This window comes from Atta cephalotes (assembly GCF_000143395.1).
Source record: "Atta cephalotes unplaced genomic scaffold scaffold00064, whole genome shotgun sequence".
Classification (NCBI taxonomy): domain Eukaryota; kingdom Metazoa; phylum Arthropoda; class Insecta; order Hymenoptera; family Formicidae; genus Atta; species Atta cephalotes.
Window position 1 is genome coordinate 702,329 of NW_012130128.1, and position 17,982 is coordinate 720,310.

The window sequence follows — 17,982 nt, forward strand, 5'->3', positions numbered from 1 at the left end:
AGCAGTATTTGCGGAAGGTTTTGATTTTCTGCTTTAATTGGAAGAAAAGTACGGCTGAAGCCCATCGAATGTTTGTCGAAGTTTATGGTGACACTGCTCCAACTGATAAATCACATAGGGAATAGTTTCGACGTTTCAAGGATGGAGATTTCAGCGTTGAAGACAAACCTCGCTTTGGACAGCCAAAAAAATTCGAAGACAAATAATTAGAGGCATTACTCGAAGAAGATCAGAGTCAAATGCAAGAGGAGCTTGCAGAATCATTGGGGAGTAACTCAACAAGCCGTTTCTGTACGATTGAGAGCCATAAGAATGATTCAAAAACAAGAAAATTGGATGCTTTACGAACTGAAACCGAGAGATATTGAAAGGCGATTTTTCACTTGCGAACAGCTGATTCAAAAACAACAGAGAAAAGATTTTTTGCATTGGATTGTGACTGGAGATGAGAAGTGGATATTCTACGACAATCCCAAGAAGAAAAAATACTATGCTAAGCCCAGTCAATCGTTGCCATCGATCTCAACATCAACACCACAGCCGAACATTCATGCTTCGAAGATCATGCTCTGTATCTGGGACCAAAAAGGTCTTGTTTACTACACTGAGCTGCTGAAACCCGGTGATTCCATTACGGGCGATCGGTATCGGCTAATTGATTCGTTTGAGCTGTGCATTGCAAGAAAAATGGCCGGAATATGAGCAAAGACATGATAAAGTTATTCTTCTTCATAACAACGCTCGGCCTCATGTCGCTAAAGTCGTAAAAAAATATTTGGAAACGCTCAAATGGGATGTTTTACCGCACCCGCCGGTTATTCTCCGGACATTGTTCCTTCTGATTACTGGTTGTTCCGAAGGATGCAGCAAGTCACCGGCTCACTTCTTTCGCAAAAATCGAAAATTGGCTCCAAAATTGAATCACCTCCAAAGACGAATCATTTTTTCGAGATGGAATTCGAAAATTGCCTGAGAGATGGGAAAAAAGTAGTAGGCAACGATGGACAATAATTGATCCGTTCATTCATTTTGTTTTGAAATAAATGCATTTTTGAACACAAAAAAACGGACCGAACTAATTTATACTCCCAATATTAAATTCGTACTTATTACATTACCTTCCACCTTCTCATACATTAGCTTATCTCCTTGAAATCCTCCCATCATTTCTTTTCCCTATAAAACTACCACTTTTCCCTGGCTCTACCTCTCCTACCGTCCCTCCTAGCAAAATAACACTTCCATACATATGTTCTTGGAAATCTGCCGTTTAACTCAATCTTTCTCCTGTACTTATATTTCACACAGGTTGATACCATAAAATCAAACTCTCTCACCTTCAAAAATCCATATTCTTATTACATATCCCCACACAATTCCAAAATAACATAGCTCTCCCTTTCTCTTTTCCTCTTATTAGCTTTTCTATCCTCCCCCTTTCACTTATACCTATTTTCGTTTATTTTTCTCGTTCCTCCTTTTCTTTCTCACTCTACATTTCCCTTCCTCTTTCTTTTGCTTGCTCCCTCTGCTTTCTTACCTGTCTCTTCTCCCTCTCTCATTTTTCCCCATCCTCTTCTTCCCTCTTTCTACTTCTCCTTCTTGACTCAGCCGAAATTCTTCTCCTCTCCATTCGTAGCATTATTATTCACTTTAATCTCTCCTACAATGCCTTTATTTCTCTTCACCTCTTTTTCTATCTCTGCCCATCCCTTCCTACCTCTTCAACTCTCAATCTTCCTAATCCTACTTTTTACTTCTTTTCTCTTATCTCTTTGCTTCTTTGCTCTATTCATTTTTTCCTAAATTTTTCTCTCCTTTCAGCTCAAATAATTTTCTATAAATACTTTCTCCCCTTTTAATTTATGTTTATTTTTCCTTGTTTATAATTTCCTTGTTTTTCTCTTCATTCTCTTGACTACACTCTTTCTATACATCACTCTTTCTAATCACTACTATATTGCAAATTCTCTAATTTTTTCTTTATCCACTTTTTTTCTCTCTTCTTTTCTGTCCCTCTTCCCTACCTTTAGTTTCTTTATCTCTTATATATATATATTTATCCCTTTAATAAAAATTTATTCTCCTTTCCTCCCTTTCACTGTTTATCATTTAATTAAATAAGAATATGAATATATTGATTTTATCCTTGAATTTATCCTTGTGTTGATTTTATCCTTGTATGAATCCTTGTGTTTAAAAGCGATATTAAAATTATCTCGATGACATAATTTATAATTTCATGTTTAATCTAGACAAATTTGAAATAAAATCATCTTTATCTTATCTAAGTTTACGTATATCTTTATCTAGTTTATAATTATGTAATTTTATCTTTATCTAAATAATTTCGAGTTATATTCAAGCGAAACTAGTTTTCCAGTTTTTGAAAGGCGAAAAAATTACCGGCTATGAAAATATTAAAATATGCAAAAATCATTTTATATAATGTACAAAATGTACAAAAAATTTATGTTTTAAGATTGTTTAAGATGTTTAAGAAAATTTATGTTTTAATTGATATGTTGACATTTTCAAACGCATCTTCTCTCTTAAACTAGATCTGCCGCAGTTTAGAAAAAAACTACTTGGTTTTTTTTCCAGAATCAGTGGCTCCATTTGGAAAACAGACTGGCAAAATTAGAAAAGGACTTTGATAAACATCACAAAGTTATGAACGCTTTGCAGGAGCAAGCAGCAAAAATAAAAAATAATTTTGTACCTATTATACAACCAAGTCATTTTAATCACTCTAATACTAAGAATTCACGTTTAGAAAAAAGTTTCATATGTAATTTTAATATTCAGAAAGTCCCCAAGGTTGACATACAGATGTTAGAATTGTATAAGCAATTAGAGTTTGATAATCCAGATGGTGGAGTTTGGAAACAAGGTTGGAACATCATGTACGATGAAAAACAATGGCATCCTAATAGAAAATTAAAAGTTTTTGTCGTACCTCACTCGCACAACGATCCCGGATGGTTAAATACTTTTGAAAAATACTATATGTTTCAAACAAGGAGCATATTGAACAATATGGTGATCAAACTGGGCGAAGACAGGAGACGCAAATTTATTTGGGCGGAAATATCTTTCTTTAAACTTTGGTGGGACGATCAGTCCAAAGAAATAAAAGACGAAGTACGTCGTCTAATTCACGACGGACAATTGGAAATTGTGTCCGGAGGATGGGTGATGCCAGATGAATCTGTGTCTCATTGGATCGCTCAATTGACGCAATTAACTGAGGGTCATCAGTGGCTAAAATATAATCTGGATTATACACCAAATTCAGGATGGGCCATTGATCCTTTTGGTCTTTCTCCCACTATGCCGTATCTCTTAAAGAATTCAGGCTTGGAGAACCTTTTGATACAAAGGGTTCATTATTCAGTAAAAAAGAGACTTGCTAAGAATAAAAATCTCGAATTTCGTTGGAGACAATTATGGGACGATGACGGTTCTACAGAATTTTTAACTCATGTTATGCCATTTTATAGCTACGATGTTCCTCATACGTGCGGCCCGGATCCAAAAGTATGTTGCCAATTTGATTTTTACAGAATGCAGAATTTTGGTCTCAGCTGCCCGTGGAAGATTCCGCCGAAAACCATCACCAGAGCAAATGTAGCAGAGAGAGCGTTGCTTTTACTGGATCAGTATCGCAAGAAAGCGCAACTTTTCAAGACTAATGTAGTACTTGCGCCTTTAGGCGATGACTTCAGGTATACACATCTCACCGAGTGGGAAGCTCAATATGACAATTATCAAAAACTTTTCAATTATATGAACGAAAATCAACATTTGAACGTTCAAATACAATTTGGAACATTGAGTGATTATTTTGAGGCGATCAGAGAAAAACACAATTTTAATGAATTTCCTACGTTGTCTGGCGATTTCTTTACATATTCCGATAGAGATGATCATTATTGGAGTGGTTACTATACCTCTAGGTACAAAAGTTTCTTTAGACCAAAAGCTTTCCATTGTATTTAAATAAATCGTCTAATAAAATTCTTAAATTTGTATAGACCTTTTCATAAAAGATTGGATCGTGTATTGTTGGGTTCCTTAAGAGGATCAGAAGCATTAACTGCTATAGCTTGGGCTAGAAGCAATGATCAATTAATAGAAGGAAGCCTTGCGTCTCGTTTAAGCAAAGCCAGGATGTGGCACTCTTTGTTTCAACATCACGACGGAGTTACCGGAACTGCCAGAGACAATGTTGTGATAGATTATGCCCAGAAGATGATAATGGCGTTGAATAACTCGGCACATGTGCTGCAACAATCTATAGCACATTTATTGAGAACTCCTCAAATATCACCTATGGATGTAGAAGCTGTGTATTTCTCATTGGATGAAACTAGGTATTAAAATTTTTAATAACGAATAATAAAACCAATATTTTGTGTATAAACTCATATAATGAATTTACATATAAAATATTGGGTGCATTCAGTACTGAGCGCTCAGTGAGTTCTTGCATCTAATTAGCATATTCCGTTAGAAAAATATAGATCAAACAAATACAAGAGCTCACTGAACATTCAGTGAGCGATCATAATAATGAATGCACTCATTGATTTTATGAATTTTCATATAATGAATTTATATATTATATATACATTTTATATCAATATAAAATATATATGTAATTATTTTTTTCAAAGGTCGCATCACACGAGCGTAGGTGAGAAGCATGTTCTCAACCTTGGAGACGATAAGCCGTCGAGAAAAATTATTCTATACAATTCTCTCCCAAGAGAGAGAACGAAAGTGCAAACTTTGATTGTATCGACGCCATTCGTTAGAATTACAGATCGAAGAGGACAGACTGTTAAATGTCAAGTGTCTCCTGTTTGGATTGGTCCAGCTGCATTGTCCACGGCTAGATATGAATTATCATTTTTAGTCACTGTACCAGGATTTGGTATTACTACATATATAGTTCACACATCACACAAAGCGTCATATACGAAGTAAGCACAATGATTATGTAAAAACATTAATCACACACAATACTATATGCTGTACTATAGGGTCTTTCAATAGGGACGCTCGAAATTTTTTACAATAGATCATAGTAGTCATGTTGTTAAAGTGACATCTGTTAAATTTGTTGAATTGTTTAGTAGTGTATGGCAAATCATCATGGAAGTCATAGTGTTGAGCAACGTATGCAAATCATAAAATTTTATTATCAAAATCAGTGCTCCGTTTGAGAAACGTTCCGCGCATTACGTGATTTTTATCCTCGCTACAACCGTCCTACCGAGTCGACGTTTGATGGTCAAATTTGAGTCCACCGGTTCGATAAATAATCAGCCAACATCAGTATGTCGCCGAAACGCAAGATGCTGAAAACATCGCTGCTGTGCGTGAGAGTGTACGGGAAAACCCGAGGCGGTCAATTTCTCGTCGTTCACAAGAATTTGGCCTTTCTGCGACTTCAACTTGGCGAATTTTGCGTCAGGACTTGGGTCTGCACCCCTATAAAATTCAACTGACCCAAGAATTTAAGGTAAACGACCATAGACAACGCCGTGTGTTCGCTGATTGGGTTCTGGAGCATTTGGAAGTTAACCCAAATTTCGCCAAACAAATCATCTTTAGCGATGAGGCCCATTTTTGGATAAATAGATATGTGAACAAGCAAAATTGTCGAATTTGAGACGATACCAATCCACCGAGATACACCAGCTCCAAATGCATCTCGAGAAAGTCACTGTTTGGTGCGGATTTTGATCTGGCGGAATCATCGGTTCGTACTTCTTTCAAAACGAAGCGGGCGTTGCAATAACCGTCAATGGCGAGCACTACAGATCGATGGTAAGCAACTTCTTGTGGTCTAAAAATGGATGATACCGATAACATGTGGTTCCAACAGGATGGCGCTACGTGCCACCTGTTGCCACACCTCATGCCACGATGAATATTTTGCACGAGCGATATGAGGGCATGGTTATCTCGCGCGGCGGCGACGTGAACTGGCCACCAAGATCGTGCGATTTAACGCCTTTAGACTTCTTTCTTTGGAGCTATCTTAAATCGCAGGTCTATACGAATAAACTGCAAACAATTGATGCTCTCAAAGTCAACAAACTCCATCCAGCAAATTCAGCCAGATTTATGCGAGAAAGTTATCGAAAATTGGACCGCCCGAATACGTGTCACCAAGCGAGGCCGCAGCGGACATTTGAGCGATGTTATATTCCATACTTAATGCCATAAAATATTCTTTCAAATAAAAAAAAATTTGAGTGGATATCTCACACACAACTTGTTTTATTTAAAATCGAGCATCCTTTTTGAAAGGCCCTTTAGTAGTACAAAGCTTTATTAGCTATTAAATATATTTTTTCATCATTTTATAAAATATTGCATGAGCTTTAATATGCTATAAAAATAAAATTATTAGACTTTTCTTCTTCGAACAGGGAAGTGTATCTGGCTAATGTCACAATTTTTAACACTGACATAAGTTTTCCATCGATTCCTGGTTTTAGTCATTTGACAATTATGTCGCATTCGCAAGAATTTTCAATTTCTCAACGGCCGAATTTATCCGCTTCTTTCGGGAAATCTGGTTTGTTGAAAGCTTTACGAGTCGACAATACCATGTTTCCCGTGCATTTAGATTTCGTAAAATATGGTACTAGAAGTTCCGGTAAAGATAGAAGTGGCGCTTACTTATTCCTGCCTGACAAATCGGAACCAGATGTGGTGTTTATGGACGGCAGGGCAATTATTCATTTAATATCTGGACCAATTTTATCGAAAGTATTTATAGAATTACCGTACGTACGGCACACTTGTACACTGTTTAATTCTCCTGGCAGTGATGGGCTCGGATTACATATATTAAATGAAGTCGACATAACGGAGACACAAAATTATGAACTTGCAATGCGTTTCAACACAGACATTGCATCCGGTAACCAATTCTTCACAGATTTAAATGGACTCAATGTAAGCATATTAATGTAACGAATTAAAAATTATATTTTAGTCCTTAAACAAGATTTGTAAGATTTTTTGTTGAGATATAATTGTGATGTATACTTTATCCGATTAATTTTAGATAATTCGACGGCAAAGATTTTCTAAGCTTCCCACGCAAGGGAATTATTATCCGATGGCAGCAAGCGCATATATAGAAGATAAAAGAGTTAGGTTAACAGTTGCTACAGCACAACCATTAGGCGTAGCCTCTATGGCGTCTGGTGAACTTGAGGTGAGTTAATAACTTTGTCTTCAGAAAATGTTGTACATCTTACAATTAGTGCAAACAAGTAAAATGAAAAGTTAAGCTATACTAAAAACTTACACAATATTACTTACGTAATAATAATTTTCTTGAATGAAAAATATGTTTATTCATTAAAAATTTAGTTTTTCATTAAAATTAAATATGCAGTGTCATAACGTTTTTCACTGGCAGAGCTGGTGTGTACTCAATGCACTTTAAAGTCATTGTACATAAATTGATAAAAAAATAAAAATGTACGTTTAATACAAATATAAAAATAAATTAAACCGTGAAATCCTCGATATATTTTATTACAGTATTTGATAAAATATTGGGTATTTTATTAATTGAGATATCTCACTTTTACATTCAGATTAGGTTAATGTACAACAACTTTAATGTGCACCAAGTGCACACCTCTGTAAATGAGAGTTCTGTCAGTGAAAAACGCTATAATTTTTGTTACATCTTAATTTTAAAAGCATATGCATCATGTACATACATACATATACCTATACAGGATAAAAAAAGTCCCGGATCCTTTAAATACTTAAATACTCTGAGAAAAATATTTCATACAAAAGTTGTAAGGTTTTAAATGATCTATTAAAATCATATCATTTGAATGCCATTAAGGTTAAATCGACTTTTTTTTAAATAAAACATCCTTTTTTTTTCAAAATCTAATAGTTGAAATCAAGAGCTTTTCAAAACATTATAATAAAACCTCTTTTTAATTAGTACTTTTCGAGTTAAGAGATTTGAAAGTCACAATAGTGTAAAAAATAAGCGACAACATAAGAAAAATATCAGGGCGTTCCGGGCTCCCAGATTCTAACTGAGGCCGGATCTCCTCCATAGTAGTCTTTTGTCCTGCCACTCACACATAGCTCTGACATGTCTGTTGTATCTATTTCTTCCAAATTTCTTATAATATAATTTAGCATTAGCATTATCTAAGGTATATCGCGTGGAGATTGTTTGGATATTATCTATCATAGAATAAAATCAGAATGGATTCCGATCGGAATTATTCAATTATCCCTAGATTTCTATTGTGTTTTCTGGGAAAAACGAAATAATTCTGATTGGAATCCACATTCCGACTTTGTTCCTTGATAGATGTCTTGGTCGGATTCAGTCATGGTGGAATTAATAAGGTGAAACATACGCGCGCATACACATATACACATTGCGCATAAACAATATTGGAAATAGTCAATCAAATAAAAGGCAATAGCAATACTGGAAATAACCAATCAAATGTTCCCCAATATGTACTTTCCTGCATATAATAATGCTGATTATATGGAACAGTTATTCAAATTCACTTTCTTATTGCGCATCCACGAAAGTATACTTCACCTTATTAATTCTATCATAAATTTAGGGTCTCTTTCACCAATCTCGGTTAAGTTAACTGACGATTACAGGGGACTTATTTAAATTAGATTCATTTTCACAACTCATGATTAACTTTTAACTGAGGTTTAACTTCCCAGCAAATGAGAAATTAAAATGGATTAAAATGGATTAAAATTTTTTTAATATATGTACTTTAAATCCATAAAAACGGATTGAATGGATTGAATCCGAGCTGACACTAGTTTAATATTCGAAAAAAAAACATTCATCTTTAAGGATTACAAATTTTATTCCTAAGACATTTATAATAATTATATCTAAAATTAACTACTTCAAATTGATATTTAAAAAACGCATCTTAAGATTCGAATCTGGGATCTTTGGCCTAGTAAACGAGAATGAATTGAAATGGATTCAGATTTTCAGAAATACGGATTCATGAATGTTAAAATGAATCCTCTTTAATCCTGACTGCATTTTTATTCATTTATAAGAATTGCATAGAGCATATCTCTATGCTTTTCAATCTAAAAATAATATTAACATTTTCTGTGCATCGTGAATACTACTCAATTCAGAATTGTGAATAGAAAGTACGATTTTTTTAATTCAGTTAAATTTAAAAATAATATCAGCAATTTCTGTACAACGTGAATACTATTCAATTCAATATTCTGAATATGAAATGCAATTTTTCAATCTAATTGAATAAAAAAAATTTTTATTTAAAAATGAATCATAAATGCTACTTAAATTATTTAAAATTATAAGTAGGAAATTGTTCGTTTTAATCCAACTAAGTTAAAAAAAATTGTAACGTAAAAATAATTGAGCTATGTTTATTTATTTCTCTTTGATTAGAAGTAAAATGAATGATCGATGTGAACACAGCAAGTCGAACAAGCCCGAATATTAGACTAATCACGGCGCGCGACATTGGCCAAGCGAGATTAGATTATCCGACACTTACCCAATGTTGTCTGAGTAGAATGTAAATTGTTTATATTGTATTATATGTATTAAATGATGATATTTTTATTATATCTATATAATTTCGTCACTAGTTTAGCTGATTGTACTTGAAGGAGAGAATGAATAACATTTATCAAATGAAGAAGTGGTGGCGGGTAACGTACAATAGAAGATTCATAATCCCCCAGCAAACAAGAATGAATTGAAATGAATTGAAATGGATTTAGATTTTTAGAAATATTGATTCATATATTAAAATGAATGCTTTTCAATCCTGAATGCATTTTTATAGGAATTGCATGGAGCATATCTCTGTGCCTTTCAATTTAAAAATAATATTAGCTTTTTCTGTACACACACAACACATTGTGAATACTGTTCAATTCAAAATTTTGAATAGAAAATGCAATTTTTCAATCCAATTAAAAAAATATTCGCTATTTAAAATACGCATTCGGATAGAAAAAAATTTCAATTCATTTTAATCCATTCTCGTTTGCTGGGAAGTGGAACCTCAGTTATGAGTTAACCGTCAGTTGTGGAACTGGGCCTCAGTCATGTTTATGTGCTCGCGAGTGTCATCTCCTCTTCCCTCTTCTTCTTTCTTTTCCCTCACATAGTTATCTTTGATTGAAAAATCTTTGATTGATTAAAAATATTTACTTAAAATATTAATGCTAACTGAATGGGAACATATATCCTTTTCAGTGATACAAGAGGTGAAGTTTTACACAAGTGACAACTTTTTAATCAATTTTTTAAAAAATAAAGGCAGTAATATATCTAAATCGATTGTCATTCATATGAGTATTTATCATTCCCTTAATTCCAATATCTTTGAACAGAAAGTTCAAAGATATTGAAATTAAGGGAATGATAAATACTCATATGAATGACAATCGGCACTATAAATATGAACTAAGGCACTATAAATATAAATATTTGCATCCATCATTTTTAGTTCTTTTTTTAGTTTTTTGCTCCTTTCCTCAATCCCTTGCTCTCTTTCCACTCCGCCTAAACTTTGAAGATTGAAGAGAGAAGATTAAAGAGAGAACAAAGAGTGGGGAAAGGATTAAAATTGACGGATGCAAATATCTAAATTATAGTGCTCTAGTTTAACGAACCGGGAGCACAAGTTATCCTTTCGAGCTAAAATTTTACAAAAATTTTTGTGAGTGGAATCATTCTAGGGAGTAAGATAAAAAGAATTCGAAAAATAAGAACGTTCTAATATATATGTATGCCATAATAGTTTTTAAATTAATAGCGATTAAAGTTACCTAATCACAGAGCTTCTATCACTTAGGCATGATGATATGATAATATAATATGAAGGTGTATTATGAAGGGCCCCTCTCGGCATCTTCAAGATTATCATACAAATATACAATGATATTTTTATTAAATAATTGTTCTTGCTTTTATATAGGATCTATATTTGTATATTACGTACACAATATTTAATTAATATCGGGGCATACCATAAAATGTCAATTCAATAGTGAGATGTTACGACGTATATCAAAATAAATTTATAGCCATGTTTGTTTGTGTGATAAACATTTTTGTATAACAATATGAAAATAAATTATATTTAAATAAATTATAATATATATTTAATTTAGAACATTAAAATTCGAGCGAAACTAGATTTAACATTACAATGTCTCCTTCAGTCGCAAAAATTATTACAAAATATTAAATGAACATAAACTACATGTAAGAAAAATGAATCAAATATGATTACATAAACAATGTTAAAATGTTTCTCATCACATTAGGTTCCTTAACATGAGATAATACAACATGATGGTCACTCTCATATTTTTGATCTATATAAACACAATAATTATGAACGCAATAATTTTTTTTTATAGATTATGCAAGATAGAAGATTACTTCAGGATGACAATCGAGGATTAGGACAAGGTGTAATGGACAATCTGTTGACAAATCATATATTTACATTAATTCTGGAAAAGAAGGAAACAAATTGTCCCTTTGCGGTACCAAAAAATCATCCGGCGGGATTATTATCTTTAAGCGGTCACTTAGCTTCGGAAGAGTTATTGCATCCAATCATAGTGTTGCATCCCCATAATTCTCTATCATTCGATCTGCATGCTTATTTCTCACCACTTCGTTACAATCTTCCAGTAGATTTAAGTATTGTCAGTCTTCGAGCGTTTCCCATTCCCGAGGGTGCTGGCAAAGGTATCGGTATGGTATTGCATCAGTCAGCTTTGGATACTTGTTTTAACAATTCTTTTTTGCGACACTTCAATGTTTCGGAATCAGGAGAAGTAGATTTGACGAAACTATTCAATGATATGGAAGATTGGACCATAAGTAAAGCACCTCTTACGTTTCATAATGTCGGACCATCTCTGAAATCGCCTATTGTAAACTTATGCCCGCATCAAATACTGCCGATCTTATTTCACAAGACTCAGTCTTAATCAGGGAGAAAATATAATACATAACGTAATGTGTTATTTTCCATTTATCCACATAAATTTTGTTTACTCAAAATTATATAGTCTAAATCCGAGACCGGTGGATATGAATTGTCCAATTTGTATCTGAAACAGTGTATATATAAAATTACAGTAATTTTGATTAAAGGTCTTACTTACAATACTAGTACAGTTCGCATATTATAACAAGTGCACAATTCAAATATAAATTAAATTGCAACAAGAAATTCGATGTATATTTAAGAAATGAAGATATTCGTAAATATAACTTGTGTATTATACATATAATTGCATAGTCTAGTTTGCCTCGTGCGCGCATATATTATATCAATTCATTGTATATTAACAACTGAAAACAAAAACATAATAATTCTTCGTAATTGTGATATTAATTGAATTAATATTTATTACCACACATGTTTAAAAAGTGATTTTTTTCATGTATTATTTATTTTATTATTTTGATAATTATTAATTTTTAGCAATTTTTATGATTTGACATTTCCAATTAAAGCTGTGTATGTGTGTGTGTATATAAGACGATGTGTATATAAGACATTGATAATGTTTGAGAATTGATAGATACATCTAATGAAGCATTTAAAAAATACAATTCATATTGTGTAATGTAACGTTTTATTGTCACAAATTTGAATAGTGCATTTATTTAATTTATTATTCTTTATTTGATATTTTAATTCTGTACAATGTGAAATGTAAATCCTACATATTTTATGCACGTATATTCAGTTGAAAAATGCTTTTGTTGGATGTTACTAGAATGTTCACGAATGACTATTGTGTCAAGTGAACATAACGTATTTTCACTGTACATTACATCTCTTTAAATACGATTTGAGTTATCGCAGCAAAAATCATATTAAAAGTAAAGATCTAAATAGTTAAATTTAATAGTAACGTTTTGATTGCCATTCATATTTGAGTGAGCGTTAATTTACAAGAGTTTCATTATTTATTTGTGGATAGTTTTATTTGATTAAAAATACTAACAATAAATTTAAGATATCTATAAGTATTATTTATAAAGAAATAATACAAATTGTATTAAGTTGTATTTTTGTATAAAAAATACAAAAGGTATTAAAATAATATATTATGAAATCAGCTTGACAGATAAATGCAAATTGAGTAATACAACAAACCAATACAGAACTATCTCAAAAGAGAATATTTCGATATTAGTCAATTACATACAGTGCAAAATAGATTTGAGTTATACAACAATTATATATACATATACATTGGTCTACAAAAATTAACGCATAATTAAAGTTATATAAAAATTTAGCATAATCTCAAATAAACATAATTGTGCAAAAAATTATTGCATTTAAAAATTTTTTTGCACTTTCAAGGAATCTTTACTTGAAGAAATATTAGTCGTGATTCGAATCTTCCCGTATTCTAGCACTTTCTAAAAAGTAAATACATATTTGATTAATTGTCTACATATGGAGGTACAAATTAGTTCGGTCCGTTCAAAAATGCATTTATTTCAAAACAAAATGAATGAACAGATCAATTAAAGTATTGTCCATCGCTGTCTACTACTTTTTCCTATCTCTCAGGCAATTTTCGAATTCCATCTCGAAAAACTGATTCGTCTTTGGAGGCGATTCCAATTTTGGAGCCAATTTTCGATTTCTGCGAAAGAAGTGAACCGGTGACTTGCTGCATTCTTCAGAACAACCAGTAATCAGAAGGAGCAATGTCCGGAGAATACAGCGAGTGCGATAAAACATCCCATTTGAGCGTTTCCAAATATTTTTTTATGATTTTAGCGACATGAGACCGAGCGTTGTCATGAAGAAGAATAACTTTATTATGTCTTTGCTTGTATTCCGACCGTTTTTCTCGCAATGCACGGCTCAAACGAATCAATTGTAGCCGATACCGATCGCCTGTAATGGAATCGCCAGTTTCAGCTGCTCATAGTAAACAAGATCTTTTTCGCATCAGATACAAAGCATGATCTTCGAACCATGAATGTTCGGCCATGATATTGATGTTGATGGCAACGATTGACCGGGCTAATATTTTTTCTTCTTGGGGTTGTCGTAAAATATCCACTTCTCATCTCTAGTCACAATGTAAAAAATCTTTTCTCTGTTGTCTTTGAATCAGCTGTTCGCAAGTGAAAAATCGCTTTTCAACGTCTCTCAGTTTCAGTTCATAAGGCACCCAATTTCCTTGTTTTTGAATCATTCCCATGGCTCTCAATCGTACAGAAACGGCTTGTTGAGTTACCCCCAATGAATCTGCAAGCTCCTCTTGCGTTTGACTCTGATCTTTTTCGAGTAATGCCTCTAATTCTTTGTCTTCGAATTTTTTTGCTGTCCAGAGCGAGGCTTGTCTTCAACGCTGAAATCTCCATCCTTAAAATATCGAAACCATTCCCTATGTGATTTATCAGTTGGAGCAGTGTCACCATAAACTTCGACAAACATTCGATGAGCTTTAGCCGCACTTTTCTTCTAATTAAAGCAGAAAATCAAAACCTCCCGCAAATGCTGCTTGGTTAACACAAAATTCGACATTTCAAATACAAAATCAAAGTTTTTGTATGAAACTCAAAGCGATATAAACTGAATATTATTAGCAGATGTTTAACCTCTCTGAAACCGCCAAAATCAACTGTCACTATGAATCATTCACAATAATTCACAATAATTGAAGCCATCTTTAGGGAAACGGACCGAACTAATTTGTACTCCCAATAATAAAAATATGAAATTCATCATGTTTTAAGCTCAGTTATCCTCCAAACATACTACTAACACTTTTAATCTATCAATTTTTCCTGCTCGAATAATTAAAAAATGCAATAGTTGTTTTTATTTTTAATTTTTTTAATTTAGCAATTTACCTAATTATTTAAATGAGATGTATAAGATCTCAAATAAAATAAAAAAGAAAAAAATCATCTAGATCGATTTTTATGAAGAATACGCTTTAAGAACTAATGTTAATGTGTAGAAAATATAATATAAAGAAACTCAAATGTTTAAACGAGCCATGGGCACGGGTTCTCATTGGCTGTGTTCAGCAGAGAAAACTGATCAGTGAATGCTCAGTGATTCTTTAATATGATTGATTCCTACACTTAGATCTAGCAAAGAAACAATCTAAAGGCAAGAAACAATCATTCATCATATTAATCTGTATATTTATAATAGCGTTAAAAAAATGCATTACCCAAGAGCGTAGAAAAATTGTATTGCTGACGAATTGTGTTTAAAAACGGTTAAAACAACTTTCATCATTTGATTATGATATGCCATGGACTCCAGAGTTGACATCATAAAGCGACCAAGTCCCTTGCGCCTGGTCGATGGTTCTAATTGTAATTCGTAGCTACATATACATAAATAATTAATTTTTTCTACATAGTAAATGTTATTTTTTACGTGTGTGCACATAATCTTACATAAAATACATACAAAAAAAGTTCTTTAAAAAAAAATAAACATGTTACTATTGTTACAGTTATTTCTTTCCCGATAATGAATTAGTATGATATTACTTTCACTCATCTGTAATGTTAACAGTAATATTACATTTTGCCACAACAATTTAAATAGTTATTTTTACGATTACTCTATACATTTCAAATCTATTTATTTGTATAGTTTCAATGATTTCTCTGATGGATTGGGAAATATAAGGATGCTCTCCCATGACAGTCGGATTTCGGAAAACGGAATCTCTAAAAATACAATGAAGATTCAGCCAATCAGAATTATTGGGATTATTGTTCATCTGCACATATACGTTAAATACAAGATTATCGAAATTGAATTGCTATACATGTAAAAAGAAATTCATTATAAATTGTTCGATAAGTACTCATTTTTCCAGTATATAAATATAATCTTTTATATCATTTATTGCAAATATAATCATTTATTGCAAATAAAATTTCGTGCTTGTCGCCCAAAATTTTCATGACTGGAAGAGATTTTTTTCGGAAAACGGACTGTTATTCAAACCTCAAACCTCTTCTTTCATTATCTTCTGTTATAATAAAAAAAAATATCGAAATTTTCTTACGGATTCTTCTACTATATAATAATTATCTTTTTTCATAAAATATTTAAAATAAATTTTTTAATTTTTCACAATTTCGGAAATATTGATCCATGGGCAACCCAATGAAAATTTCGGACCGACAAAAGCACACAATTTTATATATTCCTTTATACATTCCTCAATATTTATATACTGGAAAAATGAATACTTATATATTAATGCATACTTATCGAACAATTATTTATTAATAATGAATTTCTTTTATACGTATAAAAATTCAATTTCGATAATCTTGTATTTAACGTATATTTACAGATAAACAGTAATGCATAAATAATTCAGATGATCCCCACTTTATTATTTTTCCAAAATTCTGTTTTCCAAAATGCTGATTATTATGGAACAGCACTCTAAGAATAGTAAAGAATAGTAATAGTAAAGAATTAGAATTTTTTTTTCTAATCTTATGGGCAATACTAGAATGTCAGAAACCCAGCAAACGAGAATGGATTAAAATGGATTGAAATTTCTATTCGAATGCGTATTTTAAATAGTGAATAGAATATTTTTTTTTATTTAATTGGATTCAATTAGATTCAATTGAATGCAATTGGATTGAAAAACTGTATTTCTTATTCAAAATTTTGAATTGAACAGTATTTACAATGTGTTGTGTATGCATAGAAAAAGCTAATATTATTTTTAGATTTAAAGGCATAGAGATATGCTCCATGCAATTCCCATAAATGAATAAAAGTACATTTAGGATTGAAAAGCATTCATTTTAACATTTGTGAATCAATATTTCTGAAAATCTGAATCCATTTCAATTCATTTCAATCCATTCTCATTTGCTGAGAATCGATTTATTGATCGTGTAGCCGATTGTAGCCAATCAAATTGTCGCTTTTTCGTAAAAGCCCAAGATTGATTCGCTTAACGCAATTCGTGTTTTCTTTATAATATACTATATGTTAGAAATAATTACATTTCAAGTTTGATTTTTTTATTTGATTCCTGTAGTATGTAGAATAGCTCAACAGATGCGCGAACATCATATTTGCGATACTAGCGGAATTTGTTCCGATCTTGCCTTTTTTCGGCGGCCTCCAATGAGCTCACAAGCGAAGACAGACTAGCATTTAATATTATTCAGATAAGTTTGCAATCTTGCGTCTAAGATTGATAAAAAACTGTTAATATTGTACATCAAATGCACATTACTAGATTCATTACAATATGCACATTACTAGATTCAATATTTTATTCTCAGAAACATATAATTGTCGATCAATCGCTAATTGATTACATCTAGATTGTATACGTAGCTGTTGGTATTTGTTTCACTGATATTAAAATTATTCTCTCAAATCAATTCTGCAATTATGATTATTCGAGTAGCTAGAAAACATTTAATGATATCAAATATTCTGATACATTGCGTAGGAGCACAAAACTCCAAATTTTGACACTATATATATAATAAAACTACATAAAGCATACTTTTATATATACAGAATGTTCCGTAAGTTTTTGCCAACCGCTTTTGTATAAATAGAGCACACTAAATTGTGTCGAAAAGTCCTTTACCATTTTACAATTTTCGCAATAGTTAACAAGATATTAATTACTAAAAATTTCCGAATATTGGTCTTCAATAATTTTTTACTCAAATACTATCAACTTTATAGAAAACTTGCAAGAGACGAAAATTATTTATTTTCTTCTCATAGAACTTTATGAATTTTTTCATAATTTTTTATCAATTTTTTAATACTGTATTTTCTTATTTTTATCAACATAAGAAAATACGATATTAAAAAATTCTAGAAAAAATTCTCATCACTTTATGAGAAG

The 17,982-nt window shown here is 32.0% G+C and overlaps 2 protein-coding genes across 2 annotated transcripts in view; one reads left to right on the forward strand and one right to left on the reverse strand.

Moving 5' to 3' along the window:
* The window catches only part of LOC105623777 (alpha-mannosidase 2), a 33,729-nt gene extending 21,391 nt beyond the window's left edge, over positions 1–12,338 (forward strand). Inside the window, exons 2-7 of the mRNA XM_012205154.1 lie at positions 2,605–3,959; positions 4,038–4,376; positions 4,680–4,988; positions 6,447–6,978; positions 7,091–7,243; positions 11,476–12,338. Of these exons, the coding sequence (XP_012060544.1) occupies positions 2,605–3,959; positions 4,038–4,376; positions 4,680–4,988; positions 6,447–6,978; positions 7,091–7,243; positions 11,476–12,057 (3,270 nt within the window). The 3' untranslated portion in view covers positions 12,058–12,338. The remainder of the gene's footprint in view (positions 1–2,604; positions 3,960–4,037; positions 4,377–4,679; positions 4,989–6,446; positions 6,979–7,090; positions 7,244–11,475) is intronic.
* LOC105623776 (N-alpha-acetyltransferase 40) overlaps positions 12,102–17,982 on the reverse strand; it is a 10,972-nt gene continuing 5,091 nt past the window's right edge. Inside the window, exons 2-3 of the mRNA XM_012205153.1 lie at positions 15,292–15,450; positions 12,102–12,180 (exon numbers count right to left, since the gene is read on the reverse strand). Of these exons, the coding sequence (XP_012060543.1) occupies positions 12,102–12,180; positions 15,292–15,450 (238 nt within the window). The remainder of the gene's footprint in view (positions 12,181–15,291; positions 15,451–17,982) is intronic.